Raw genomic sequence first — 14813 nt, forward strand, 5'->3', positions numbered from 1 at the left:
CAGCTCACATTCTGGTTATGCTCCTCTGTCTACAACAGGACCCCAGACAGGATTTTCTGGAGAAGTGACTGTACCAATATACTATTTTCCCATAGGTGCTCTTGAAATCTATCTCATTTCAAAATACTTGACTACTGAGTAACAGTAGACAGCATGAGGCCATAAGATTTTACTAGCAATGTTTTACAAAAAAACAGCATATAGCTAACACTGCTAATAATTAAAGTAACTGGTGACCTAAGTGGAACATCTTAGATGTTAGAAAAAAATCCACAAAAAAAAATAGTCATTAAATAACACCATAAGCATTGAACCACAGATTATATGAATAATCTTTCAAGCAATGGATCAAATATCTTTTCTAGAAGACCATTTCCCAACCTATATTAATAGAAGATTTACAGAATAATGCTGCCTAGGGCTGATTACATGTCTCCATAATAGTAGCAAGTGTTTGCTAGACAAAAAAAGAAAAACAATCACAACAATATCAAGCTATTTGGTGCCACTGCAGGTGATTTAAGTATTTGTGCATGCATCTAGTGGCATTCAATCACTGCAGGCCACAGAGCTGTACCACATATTTTGAGTGAGGAAAAGTTCTTTCTCTGTCTCCTCCCCACTGTAATGGGGCTCAGAGCATGGAAAAAAATAAAAACATAAAATGTATATTCATCTGTAGTAGAACTAACCTCTGATTTTTATCACAAATCTTATCAAAGATTCTTTATTTCTACCTTCAGACAGAACAACAAATGAGGTCCTAAAACTGAAACCCGAAGCCAAGGGAAAGAAAAACTTATACTGTGAAATGGATGAACTCATGGGGTCAGAAATCACAAAGCACAAAATATGCATTAGAAATTTCAGGCCCTGTTGGTGATTTTAGCCCACAGACCCTTTGGGATGCTTTGAACTGATCTTATTGACACTTAGCTGGGTTGGCATTATACAATGTGACCTTAACAGAATGGCAGAGGCATATGCAGTCTCTTAGGTTTATATACTGAAGTCCAACTCTCCATCTCGAAAAAAGAAATAAAAAAATTACACTTACAGAAACACAATTGTGCAGAATTGTATCTGCATATGTTTACATGGCTTTGAAGCTTGACCTCAATATCTAACATTCTCACTTCCAAAATAATTATTACCATAAAAATACTCTTCTCTGATGTTATTAGTCCACTAACATCCTCCTGAAACTGACTCGAAAAATGAAATATTTATTTCCAGTTCATTACCTCAAGTGTTATGCTACCTTCAGGCTACGGAGTTTGAAAAAGGCAGATCTTTACAACTATTTGGAATTAAAACCTACAGGCATCACAAAGGAAATAATACTTTTTCAATACAGCAGGTTGATTTGTCAAATGTTATGGATGGAAGTTTTTCCCCTCCTTTTTCTGTTTTATTGCTTGGTTGGTTTTTTGGACTCTTTAGATTTTTATTGTTGTTGCTGTTTTTATTGGGGGGGTTAATTTTTTTTTGGGGGGGGCGGGGTATTGTAGTTTTATTCTTTATTTGTTTGGGGTTTTGTGGTTTTTCTTGTTTTTACTTTCCTTGCCCTGGAAAGGCCAGAAAATGAAAAAGACCTTTGGCAGTATGCCATATCATTAGATTGGTATAAACCATGTTAACTCCATATTCACAATGGAGCTTTTGGTAATGGACTTGTTTCTGACACAGTGCAAGTTTTGACAGAGCTAATAGCTGGCTTTATTCCTATTTTAACTGACTTATAATTTTGGGGGCTTACCTTAATTCTATTTAATTTTCCTTCTTTCATTTTTGGTGGTGAGTGAGTAACAAAATGCTGTACAAATCATTGAAACTGGGCCTGAACTTTGCTATTTGCAGTACTTAGCCACACCATCTCTAGCTAATGTACTACCAGATGATGGCAGGACACTCTTGTGGTAACTCTTTCAGGGCCAAAAAGTCCCAGAATGAGTCAATCATTCTGTATAGAATTGCATCTTGTTATTGGACTGTGGTACTCCTGTTTAAAGAAGGACTGTCTTGTCTTGACACTACACTCACTGAACGTGATTGTGGCCACTTGGCACTACCTTACTATGAAAGGAACTCTCTGGGGTATGCATTGAATCCATTACTGCATTAATGAAAAATTACCAGCACAGATGCTTAATTTCTATCCCTTAAGCCTCTTTCTACCTGGAAATTGCCGGAAGTCACCTAAAGGTCCACGCATCTGAGGCAAAGGAGTGAATAAGGTCAGGTATTTAATTTCTCAGGTCAATAGCTAAATGCACCAGTTAAAAAATGGCCTGTCATAAAAAATTGATTTCTTTAGAAAACAACAGCTTTTAATTGCTCATTTGAAGAAACAAAATGATTCAGAAAGGAGTTTACAGAGGCAGAAATTTAGAAATGATACAACAATATGAGATGCATAAATACTGTAAAAAGGAATTTCCACAAATAGGCTGTAGATACTACTTTCTGTTTCAATTGGAGACATTTTTTTAATGAGACAAGAGCCTGTATGTCAGCATTTTTCATAGCTTCCATTTGTTTAGAATGTTTTACTCCGCTTAATATAAGGTAGAGAAGGGAAACACTTTCAATTATTCTAGTTTCCATAGCACCCATCTAAAAATACTGAATTGTTAATTTATTTAGCTTTATCTCTAAGGTTACCTAATAAACTGTATACGCAAAACTAACTACAGAATTATGACTATTACTAAGAGTATAGCTAGGGAATCAAGTTAGGTTTTTATCCAAATTTGTGAAGACTAATAAAGATTCATATAGTTCTCTTCATATTTGGAATTTTCAATCTTAAGTAAGAGAGTTGTATTTTCTCAGGATCATTGAGTATGCAGGTTTAGAAAAGAGTGAAAAAGTCTACTCTTTTATGCACTGTTCACACCAAGTTTTCAGGGAACGTGAATCATTTAATAAGCTTATTTTATACTGAGAAAGAAATATGAGCTCTTGAGCATTTACTTCAGGCATTAAGTCAGATGCTGCAATGAGCTAGACCTTCAAAGTGTGCATGAAGTCTTTCCCCTTTAATCAGTGGAGAAAGCTTCAGTCTTCTGAAAGCCAACATATTGATCTGATCAAGGAATTGCTGAGACTGCTGCAAAGGAAATGATATGAATATATAGAGCAGAAGTATTAAGAGTATAAAAATTTGCAATTGACCTTTCTCTGTAGTTTCCCTATTCTTTTATCTATTTTTTTCTCTTCTGGAAGCCTTTAGCTATGGATTGTTACATATGGTTTGAGCAAGTAAAGAATACAGAAACAGGAGAGTGATACTGGCGGTGTGTAAATCCTAGGACTTGAAGGATTTTTCGAGAACTAAAAAGAAAATGTGATAGGTGTTCCCTTTCACATAAGTAGAGCATCTGCTCAATCAACAACATAGAGCTTTGGGGCATGAAAGACTGATGGCCTACATCTGAGTGTGAAACAAGGAGGATGAGAACCAGGAGCCAAAGTCATGAATGAAAAAAAAATATGTGGCAGAAGACAGAACTTCTCTGACCACCATGTTTGCAATCCAAGAATAAGTGTGACCAACTGTGCTCCACAGAACAAGGAGAAAAGCATGAATTCTGCCTGTGAAGACTGCTTTCTCACCTGGCCTATTCCCTGGATGATTCCTTGACAATGTTTACATATTTACATATGAAGTAGGACACACTACAAAGAGTGATTCCTGTTTGCCTTCTTAAAGGAGCAAGTACAATTCACACAATTGCTTAAAGGTGAAATTTTCCTTTGTGAAAACCTGGGGTACTCTGGAATAACTTGATGGAAACAGGAGAGAAATCTGAAGGGCTTTTTTGGGGCCACTCTACATGATCAGAAGGTTTTTTTGTGTGATAGGTGCAACTTTCTTTCTGTTAAGATAAAATGTTGAAATATTAGCAGCTGAACTTTTATTAACTATAAATACCCACTTTAAAATCCACACTGTGCTTTAGCACTACACAGACTCAGAAGAAGTAATTTAATTACAAATGAATTCTGAGTATCTTTGCATAGATTTATTGAAATACTTGTTTCCTTGCTAAAAATTTTAGACATTTTCTTTATACATTTGTACAAGTTAATATCAAGACTGTGCCTTTTTTTTTGTTTTCTTTAACATATTTGAAAAAAGACCCTTTCCAAATTTTATATAAATTCCGTCTCTTGGTATATTTTAGGCCAGCATGACATTTGTGATATATGAGTCAGAGGATCTCGAGTGCTGCATTGAAGACACAGATCACTAATTCTAATATAAAAAAGATAAGCAGACTAAGGCAGACACCATTCAGATAAGTAAACAAATAATATAATGTGAACAAGTATCTAGAAAGTATAAACAGGATTTACAATTTACAAGATGTAAAAGTCTTAGCCTGGGATAAGTTGAATGAACCCACAATCCAGCTTGCTTATTTTCTAGCATTCCCAATGCTCAGCATGTGTACCATTGCTCATGTCTTATAGCTAGAGTAGGTACATTTTCCGAAAGCTCCTTTGGTCACAAACATTACTAAGTGTCTCTAGCTGGGACTGGAAAATTTTAAAATACACTCCATATGCCTGCAGGATTCTTTTGTGTTTTCCTAAAATTTCATGGACATAACATGAAATGGGAGATTGAAGGTATAACAATAAGGTATGCAAAGAAAAGAGACAATGGACACTTTCAAAACATCTTCTGCCATATGGCATCCTAGACTGTCTGTGAAGGCAGAAATCAGACTTTTTTTCCTGCCAACGTTTATAAAACTTATGTAAGCAGCTCAGTTTCAAGTTTTAAATGAAATGTTAATTACTATACTAAATCAGATTACTCATCGGAGTACCAGTGTCACAGCAGCCATTTTTAAGTTGAGAGATAACAGGTTGATAAAAGTTGATTTATGCATGGAAATATGGTTTACATCTCTTCATTTTTTCATATAATATTATAGCTAGCTGCATCTACCATGTAGAATCAAATCTACTTGTTCCTATTTTGTACCTTGTAGGACTTTGACTTCATGCTTATTAGGAATTTAATGTGCTACAACAGAGTTAGGAATCTGTTTTTTCCTGTGAGCAAGATTAAGCAGAGATGTCAGCCTAGTTTCACTTTGTGTTCATTCTTCAGTTGTGTACATGATGTCCCTTTTAGCAATCTGTTCTCAAGTATCTGTTGTAATAAGTCCAACTCTCAATCTAATTTTTAATTATTATACTTTATTTATTTTTCATTATTTTGTTTTGGGTTTTTGATCATTCAGCTCTGAACCTCTCTGTGTTCACAGGTTTTATTGACTTACAAAAAACCACTCTTCTTTGCTTTAGATGACCTGTGTCATTGAAACATGAGCTAGTCACTAGGCTGCATTTACAGCCAGTTGAAGAAATTTCCACAAGGCAATCTATGCCCTTATTTTAGATGTCCGAGATGATATGAGTTGCTCTGCTGAGCAGTACTCTCCCTTGATTTTAAAGGAAGCTTAGGATGACTTTGGCAAATTTTGTGATGCTTAAAGTAAGTAAAATGAATCCAAGACATATAATCTCAATTTAAAAGAGTGTTGCAAGTGATAGCTACTGAAAACTGAAAAAAAATTCTGTATTTTCTTTAGACTGCTAGTTTTGCCCACTAATGCTGTTATTTTCTCTGAATGGCTTGATGTACTCCCTCTTAAATTCTCTGTCAAAACTGAATTTAATATGGCAGGTTATATCCTCTCCTTTTCATTTTGCTGTACCTCCTGGAAATCTTCAATCCCGCCTTTGACTAGTCTAAGTAACTTTATGATATCTGCACATTTTATAAAACTACTGCTCATTGAAACATCCATATTCATAAAATGAACATTAACAGAAAGTGGCTATTCATATGCTGAAAATTCTCATTTGTTTTTTCCTTTCAATTCTAAATAACACCCATGACAACATATTGCTCTTCAAGATTATTTGGGTTTTTATCAATATAATCTTAGAGCTGTAAGCTTGATTTTTGACAACAGAATGTCCCTTAACTATTTTTTTTTGGCTGCTGCTCTTAAGAAAATTTATTTGACAGCACCAGGACAATTTTCCCTTTCAAAAGAATCTGAATCTGCCATAGAAATATGCATTCCCTAATACTGCTCCCTATTTCCAGTTCCACCTGTATCTTTAAAGACAGCTATGCCTGTGGCACTTCAATCTTCCAGTTAGAAATTTCCTTTTTAAGTCGAAGTTTGAATATTTCTTAATTGCAGTTCACCCACCTTTTATTACATATTTTCAAAACTCCTAATGGTTCACTGTGATGAGAACTCAAATCAGCCAAAGCACTGAGATGATCTGCTCAGGTCTTTAGTGTTCAGAGAAAAATTCAAAAGGCTATTAAAAGCCAAGGTTCGTTTTTTAATCTAAAATCAGGAGCTTATCTTTAAAACAGACAAAACTAAAAGCTATTGGTTAACAGAGAATGGCAACATGGTTTAAAAGCTTTTGTCCCGTGTTGTATCCTTGCAGGTGGGTCTGTGCTTTCAGTGAATTCAGGGACACTGGGGGATAGCAAAAGCTTCTGTTTGTTCACACTATCAATTTCATGTGCCTGCTCAGCTGGTCTGGAGGAGGAGGAGGTGGAGGAAGAAGAAGAAAAAGAGCAGGATGAGGAAGGAGTCTTCTACCTCCTATCAGAGGCTTTTGTTTCTCCTAATCATTTCTTAAAGGAATATAATACAGAGTGCAATGATAAAACAAATACCATCTGTCCCCACCATGCATGAACAAAGTAAATTGTTGCTTTTTCATTTGTTACATTTTTCGTAATGTATTCGCTATACTTGAGAGGAAAGCTAATAGGATATGGGCCTTGCTTTAATGGAAATGATTTTGAATTGAGCTTCCCCAATAAAGTACAGATATTGGATTTTCTGGATTTGAAACCAGTCTTTGATGTTTTGTACAGAAGAAATGAAATATTTGCGTTAAAAGCCATCGCAATGCAAAGTTTAAAAGGGGCATGGCAACTGTCCTTTTGGTGTTAGCTATTTTCAAATGCATTATAATGTGGCTTGTGATAGCCTACTGTATAGTTAATGTACCTTTCATCACTTCCCGTTTGTCATCAATTGAGAATGCGCAATGGAAATTCATTGCAGCATGGCTGTTTAGTAACTTTTTAAGCCACAAGTACTGGTTTCTGTGTCTTGAAAGACAGAGAAAATAAAATCCCCTCTGTGGAAGATCTCAGAAGATTAGCATATCTGTGAAACACAAGTAGGTGCTCAAATTTTACATCAACTGCTATTCAATTAGAAATGTCATTCAAGTAGCAATGAACTTATAAACTGAAATTAGTAGAAGGAAACCAAGAACTCACTGCATTACTGTGAAATTTGCAACAAAATTGTATTTATTTCTCTGACAAGAAGCAGCAGTTCATATGTAGCTCATATTTAGCTCATATTTAGCTCATATTCAGTTCATATTTAGAGTAATTTTTCTAAACTTTAAAGTGATTTGGAAGTGGAAACACAGCAAAAATCATTTAAAGCATGTGAGCGACTATTTTATGGTAAATAACTATTGATTCAACAGGACCTCTGTCAGCCTCACATCTGTGCCTGGAAACCTCATAAACTATTCTAAGGCAAATGGAAGACAGGGAAGTGATTGAAGACAGCAACACAGCTTCACCTTGGGCAAGTCTTGACTAACCAACTTAGTGGTCTTCTGTGATGGAGTGACTGCATCAGTGGACAAGGCAAGAGCTATGGATGCCCTCTGGACTTCTGTAAAACCTTTAACACAGTCCCAACAACACCCTTCTCTCTAAATTGTAGAGGTAAGGATTTGATGGGAGGACTCTGATGGATTAGAATTTGGTTTGTCACATCCAGTAGCGGTTCATGGCTCAGTATCCTGATGGACAGTTGACAAGTGGTGTCCCTCAGGACTTTGTGCTGGGACAAGTACTGTTTAACATCTTCATCAATGAGAAAGGTATCAAATGTGTCTTCAGCAAATCTGTAGAAGGCACCGAGCTGAGGGACGTGGTTGACACACCTGAATGATGGGATCTGGAAAAGCTCAAGAACTGGGATCATGGGAACCTCAAGAGCTTCATCTAGTCCAAGTGCAAGGTGCTGCACTTGGGCTGCTGCGACCCAACCCCTGGCATCAGCACAGGCTGATTGAGACCAGCCCTGAAGAGAAGGACTTGGGGATACTGGGAGATCAAAAGCTAGACCTGAGGGCTTGCGGCCCAGAAAGACAGTTGTATCCTGAGCTGCATCAAAAGCAGCAGAGCCAGCAGGGTGAGGGAGGTGATCCTGCCCCTTGACTCTGGTGAGACCCCACCTGCAGTGCTGCACCCAGCTCTGGGGTTCCCAGAACAGGAAGGACATGAATCTGTTTGAGTGAGTCCAGATGAGGGTCAGAAAAATGATCAGAGGGCTGGAGCACTGTTGCTATGAAGACAGATTGAGAGTGTTGGCGTTCTTTAGCCTTTCAGAAGAAAGGGCTTCAGATAAACCTTATTGCAGCCTTTCACTATCTAAAGGGGGCCTATAAGAAAGATGAATAAACTTCAGAGGGCCGTTGCAAGAGGACAAGGGATGATTTATCCTGTTTAAACTAAACAGGATAAATTTAGACTAGATATAAGGAAAAGGCTTTTTACAATAAGGGTGGGTAAACACTGAAACAGGTTTCCCGGAGAGGCAGTAGAAGATACACCATCCCTGGAAACATTCATCGTCACATGCCACAGGGTTCTGAGCAACCAGTGAGTTGAAAATGTATCTTCTAACCCAAACTGTTCTACGATTTTATTTTATGAAGTATTGGATTTTTCTATTTAAAGATGAATACAGGTAAAATTTGGATCTCATTTATGCCCAGTATCTCCTTCCTGCATTAAATATGTTTGTCAACTTAAAAAAATATTATTATAGATAAGACTTCACATATTTATAAACTCTTGTTGGTATAGAGTAATTATTGCTGACCATTCAAAAACTCTTTTCAGTTGAGAGCAACATAATTATTCCCTAAAACCCAAGTACATAGGCAGTCAGACAATTATGCCAATGCCCTCAGGACAACTATACTAAAACTGAATTATTCCAGATACATTCCTTTCTTGTTAGTGAAAATAAGAAATTACTCCTTGCTGATAACAGCCTTCTGTCTCCATCTCAGCATGTCACCTGAGCTCAAGTATTCTGATCAATGATTTGCAACATAGTGACCCTGTCCTTTTTTGATGGCTGACCGAGCATAGGGTGGATAAACTCATGCCAATACATCAAGGCACAGAGCTAGGAAGTCAGATTAAACCTATAAATTCATTTCCAGTTTTCACCACTCATTTCTCAGGTTTTTTCTATTCCTTTGATGGTTTTATAGTTAAGAACAGACCTCCTGAGTGCTTAAAAATATCTTATATGTGGGAAGAGGAAGATAATCAAAAGAAAGACTATAAAGACTCAGTTATCTAAACCAGCCAGTGCACAGCAAAGTTTCTGATTCAATTGGAATGTTGTTGCTGTTTCCCATGTGAAGCCATGAATATGTAGAGACACAGATTATTTGAATGCACCTTCTTAATCTGAATGCATTTGCCCGTTTGATATTTTTTTCACATTTTTCAGAGGACAAACAATGTGGCAAGTGGCACACACTGTGCACTTTAAATAAGTTCATCTTTTTATTTTGTCAGAAAAAACTTCATAGCACAAACATTTAATAAAAGATATTTTTCTTTATAAATTTGTGCAGGGTCTAGCATAATGAAGGACTGACATCTGGAAGAAGCTTTAAATGGTATTACAGTGCAAACAGTAGTACCACTAAAATAATAAATCACTGGTTGAAATCCTACTGCAATGTTTTAAACGTTTTAAGACTGCCAGAGTTCTTTTTGGGGAATTCTTTGAAATGTCTCCAGTACAAGGTTGTACCTTACAGGGACTTGTGTTTATAGTACTGTCACTCTGTAATATGAACTGGAGAACAATAATAAATATTTACCATTGTAGAACAGCAAGCTAAATATTCAACAGGAACAATCCAACATTTTCCCTGCTTTAATCCACCAGCTAATTTCAAAATGACCCTATTTTCTTACTCATTCTAATGACTTGCTGAAAAACTGACCGACGTATATGTGCAGTAATATGCTAACTTAAAATATGAAAAAATGCATTGACACCAGAAGTTTTGTTATCAGACAAACATATATTTTGGATTTATTCCTTGCATGCAACTTCCTAATACTTTCCTGGCACTATAAGAATGCAGCTCCAGCAAGTTAATTGAATAAAAAAAGTACTAAACAAAAATAAAATTATTAGGGAATAGCTTTTCAAACTCATTTTTTAGTACAATTTTTAAAAAAAAATGCTTTAATTCCCGCTCATTTATGACACTAATAAGTGCAATTGAGTTACCAGGCATTTTTATATTTGATGTTCGTTATTATATGACTATTACCTGGCAACTCTCCAGTGGCAAAACAAAGTTTGAAAAATAAATCTGAATAAAATTTTGAAACTGTCACACATAGAAAAACTAACATAAGAAATTCCCCACTTTAATTATTTTGTCAACTAATGTATATTTTTTAAAATATTGTTTATTTATACTGGTTATAATCACACCATAACATGTGCAAAGACTCTTCTTTGGGAAAATGGAATATTAAAGGACAACGTCAACAAAATAAACACTTCTCAAGCTTTCAAGTATATGAATTTTAACTCAATTAGAACAATTTCATAAATTAGCATTTGAAACACTACATATCCTGGAAACACTCTAAAATCTACCTACAGTTCATACTATTCTGATGTGTATTTTCTTAATTTTGATTCTAAAACTTTGCATTTAGATCTTGAGGTATAATTATGAAGAAATCCAACATGTAAGCCATTCTGCATGTGCTTAACCAGAGAGAGGATAAACAAGCAACAGATAATCTGGAGGAGGAGGAGCAGCCCAATCTGGAATGTGTTAGAAACAGCAACTCTACAGTACATACTTAGAACTTCTGATTTCAATAGGTCATAAATTTGATAGAAAAAATTTCTATTTCTTACCTACATTTCCAGTCATTAGGTATGAATTCTGAAAGTCCATCATTCCCATTCCAACAATGTGTATAAAATCTTCAATCACCTGCATTAACTCCACTGAACCTGGATAGATCTAACAAAGTAAGGTCAGACATGACATTTACTGTAATATCAAAATGTCTACAGCTGCAAATTCAAATAAAATCTAAATGCCATCAAAAGCAAATTGAGAAGCAACAGTCAAACAGCTCTTCCTGTGCTTCATTGCTAAACACTTTCTGTTACTGTAAAATAATAATTTTGCTATTGAATTCTCATATAAACAGGCACTACTTCCCATAAAATTATGTGAAATCAGCTGTGCGCTGGAACTGTGGAAAATGCTTCTGATAAGTCACTGCACTTCTCAAAAACTTAGTGGCCATTACTTGCATTAATGCTGAAAGCATTTCATATTACAGAACTCTAATTAAATATTCTTTCTTCCTCTGAAGATATCTTCAGTAACTTCAGAACTACTGATAAAAACAGTAATGAAATCTTACTGTGGCCTTGCCAGTATGCCAACCTTTGTTGCATTAGTCAACATGTAAGTAAGTTAAATTTTTACTGGTACTACTATTTTCGTTGCTGATATGGAGGAGTAGAATCCTAGAATATTGGAGGTTAGAAGGGGCCAGTGGAAATCACCTAGCTCAAGCCTCTGCAGAAAGCAAGATCAGCTCTAGCAAGTTGCCCAGGAAGACACAGAGCTGGATTCTGAATGTCTCCCAGGAAGATGACCCCAGAGCTTGTCTGCACAACATGTTCTAGCATTCAATCACTCCCATCCCCACTTTTTCTTATACATGAATGGTATTTTCTGTATCTTAATTTTTGTGCCTTATTTTTTATTCTGTCAATGGATACCACTGAGACTTGGCTCAGTCTTCTTTACTCTTTTCCCTTTCAGGAACTTTTAATATTGTCATGTTTCCAAGCAAAAGAGTGTCAGCTGTTTCAGCCTATCCTTGCATATCTAATGCTCAAATCCCCTAAATGACTTCACGGTATTTTTCTGGGGTTATTCCATTACTTTGTGTTCTGTGCTGAGAAGCCCAGAACTGGACAAAGTAAACTAAAAGAAATTGCAGTAGCCTTGGCATTGCTAAGGTAGCCTCTCAATTTGGCTTTTAAAATTTTGAAAATACATTTTCAAAAAACAAAATTTATTCGCAAAGCTGTAAGCTTTTCAAAATATTTTTTAAAGCTTTTAAAAATAATTTTTAAAGCTTTTAAAATAATTTAAAATATATTAAACATTTTCTTTAATATTTAACAATAATGATTCATCAACAAAAAAGCATTAGAGATCATAACTGTTACTAATAAGACTAAAAGTTCTGTTCATATCCCATATATATAAAAAAAAAAAAAGGTTTTTATTGCCTGTTATTAACAAGACAATTTTCAGTAACAGAAAAAATAACAGATGACCTGTTCATGGTGTTTTTTCCTTCATATCAGTAAAATGTCCAAATTTCACTTTATAAGCAATATTCAACCCATTCTTTCCACTACTGCAGAGACAATAAATTCCAGCATGCTGCACTCCATCTTCATCTTGCTCTATATATCTAGATCCATAGTTGTTTGTTTCAGAATAGCTAATTTCACTTTTTTTGCTTGGTTTTCTACATGGATCTTTTGATAAAAGGTAAAGCAGTAATACTGTTTTGAAGAAGAATTTGTTGTGACAATTATGATCCTAACAGGTTGCAAATGCTGCTTCAGGTCACAGATACTTAATGTCCATTTTCCTAAGGATGAATTACTGAGGTAGTAAGTGTGGTTTTTGCATCCATCTCATTCAAAGCACACACACTCACAGATTATGTACTAAGGAAAAATTTCAGAGAGATTTTTTTAAACCCTCGTTCTTGCATATAAAATTGTATAGTAATAAACTGTTGAGCACTCAGTTGAACAGGTACTCTGGGTTTTTCAGAAGTTCTGAAGTACTGGTTAATCAATAGGATGCTGGCAGATCTTGATGAAGAATATGCAGAACAGCTCCCATGTTTTGAAACTCCAGTATAAACTTATACATTGTGGATTGAAATGGCTTCCTGTGTGCAGTGCTTTACATCAGCTCTTAAAAAAAGGCAAGTATTAAAGTGAGTGCTGCTTATCTGAATGGTATATAACCTGTAATTAATGGTTATCAACTGTTGGCATTTCAGCTAGAAAAACAGATGTGTTGAGGCATTGCAGCTGTATACTTGATTGAAAGTCAGCAATTTGCTGACAGTGAATAAGATTTTCTTTCCAGCAAAGAATCTAGAAAACAGGCTAAGAGATCTATGTTAACAGTAGCTGTGGAGTTTAGGAAAACTATGCAAGCTGGCAAAAAGGTTGGTCAGACTGCACCTAGGTTTGCAATTTTTTATTACAGAAAATTAAACTGAGTGGTTGAACCAGAATCACCTTTATTTAGTAGTGCCTGCTCACTCCTCCAATCTGGTTTGAAGAGCTACTTCCTTCTAAAGTTTCTTTGAGCCTGCTTATGTAACTGCACAAGAACAGTAATAAGACTGGGGCATTGGAGGGGGTCATATCGCAGTGGTCTAAGATTTAGTGAATCCCCTAGCTTTGCAACCAGGAACCTATGGTCCCAATACTCCTGGGTTCAGCTCATCTTGGTTCTTTTGGGTTTCTGCTGTACCTAGATCTGTGAGACAATGATTTAGCAGGCAGAGAGAGGGAGCTATGGAAAAGTAGAAACAACTTGTTCCCTCTCTGTTTTTCAACACTGCTCCTTCTATGAGCAGCAGTGAAAAGAGGGAACTGGAGATTTACTGTTGCCTCTTTGTCTCCACATTGTCAGAATTTCCTCTTAAGTGCTGTCATCCTCAAATCTCCAGTGTCAGACGGCTGACATGGCATGGGTAAACAGGCAAGATGGAGGTAGAAGACAAGGTCGATAACATCGGAGTGGTATCATGTCTGTTTATTAGTGGGATTAAAATAATTGCTTAATATTGCTTTCCTTATCTTGGTGTTTATAGAAACTGCCCACTATTATGTGATTTTGCAGCTTCCATCTATCGCTGCTAAAGAAAATGACACACTTTGTCTGTTTTTGTATCTGGCTCTTCTAGGGAGGAACAGAAAAACAGGAAAAGAAAGAATATGATTCCCAGCTGAATTGTATTGGGTCAGCTGCAGTGTCATGTGCCTACTGCAAGGTTTGAATTAGTAGTGAAAAGACCTGATGTTCCCTTTCTCAGTGATAACATAAACATGAACTTACAGAACTCAGGGTAAATAGCTTCAAAGATCTTTAAGCAGGTTGTGATTTATTAGGAATGACACAAAAAGTGAACAAAGTTCAAGTATCTATAGAACACAGTCACAATGACTGCACAAGAGTAGAGCAAAGATCTATGTAAGCTATTTTCTTTCCTTTGACAGGGGCAAAAAGCTGATTTCAAAAGAAGAGTATAAGGGGGCAGGCTTGGAAAGTCTTGCCCAGCCTTTTTTCCAAAAGACTGCCTTATGCAAACCCACGTTTTTTCTTTCATAAATTTGCCTATTTAACTTGTGTCACTTCAGCTGCAAGAAGCTCTGCAAGGTAACCTTCCACAGAATAAGTACCTCCTGTATTCATTCTGGATCTGCCACTATTTTGGCGTCCTTTAGTTATTTTACAAGAAACACAAATGAGTAGATTAGGTATTCCTGCAGCACATTCTCCAAACCACTCCTGCCTTTGAGAATCCCCACAAA

At 36.1% G+C, this 14813-nt stretch overlaps 1 protein-coding gene across 1 annotated transcript in view; it reads right to left on the reverse strand.

The window, feature by feature from the left end:
• LOC132325728 (adhesion G protein-coupled receptor B3-like) overlaps positions 1-14813 on the reverse strand; it is a 155369-nt gene that overhangs the window by 109812 nt on the left and 30744 nt on the right. The window contains exon 7 of the mRNA XM_059843306.1: positions 11070-11178. Within this exon, the coding sequence (XP_059699289.1) occupies positions 11070-11178 (109 nt within the window). The remainder of the gene's footprint in view (positions 1-11069; positions 11179-14813) is intronic.

The sequence above is a fragment of the Haemorhous mexicanus genome, chromosome 3 (genome assembly GCF_027477595.1).
Source record: "Haemorhous mexicanus isolate bHaeMex1 chromosome 3, bHaeMex1.pri, whole genome shotgun sequence".
NCBI classification, from domain to species: Eukaryota; Metazoa; Chordata; class Aves; order Passeriformes; family Fringillidae; genus Haemorhous; species Haemorhous mexicanus.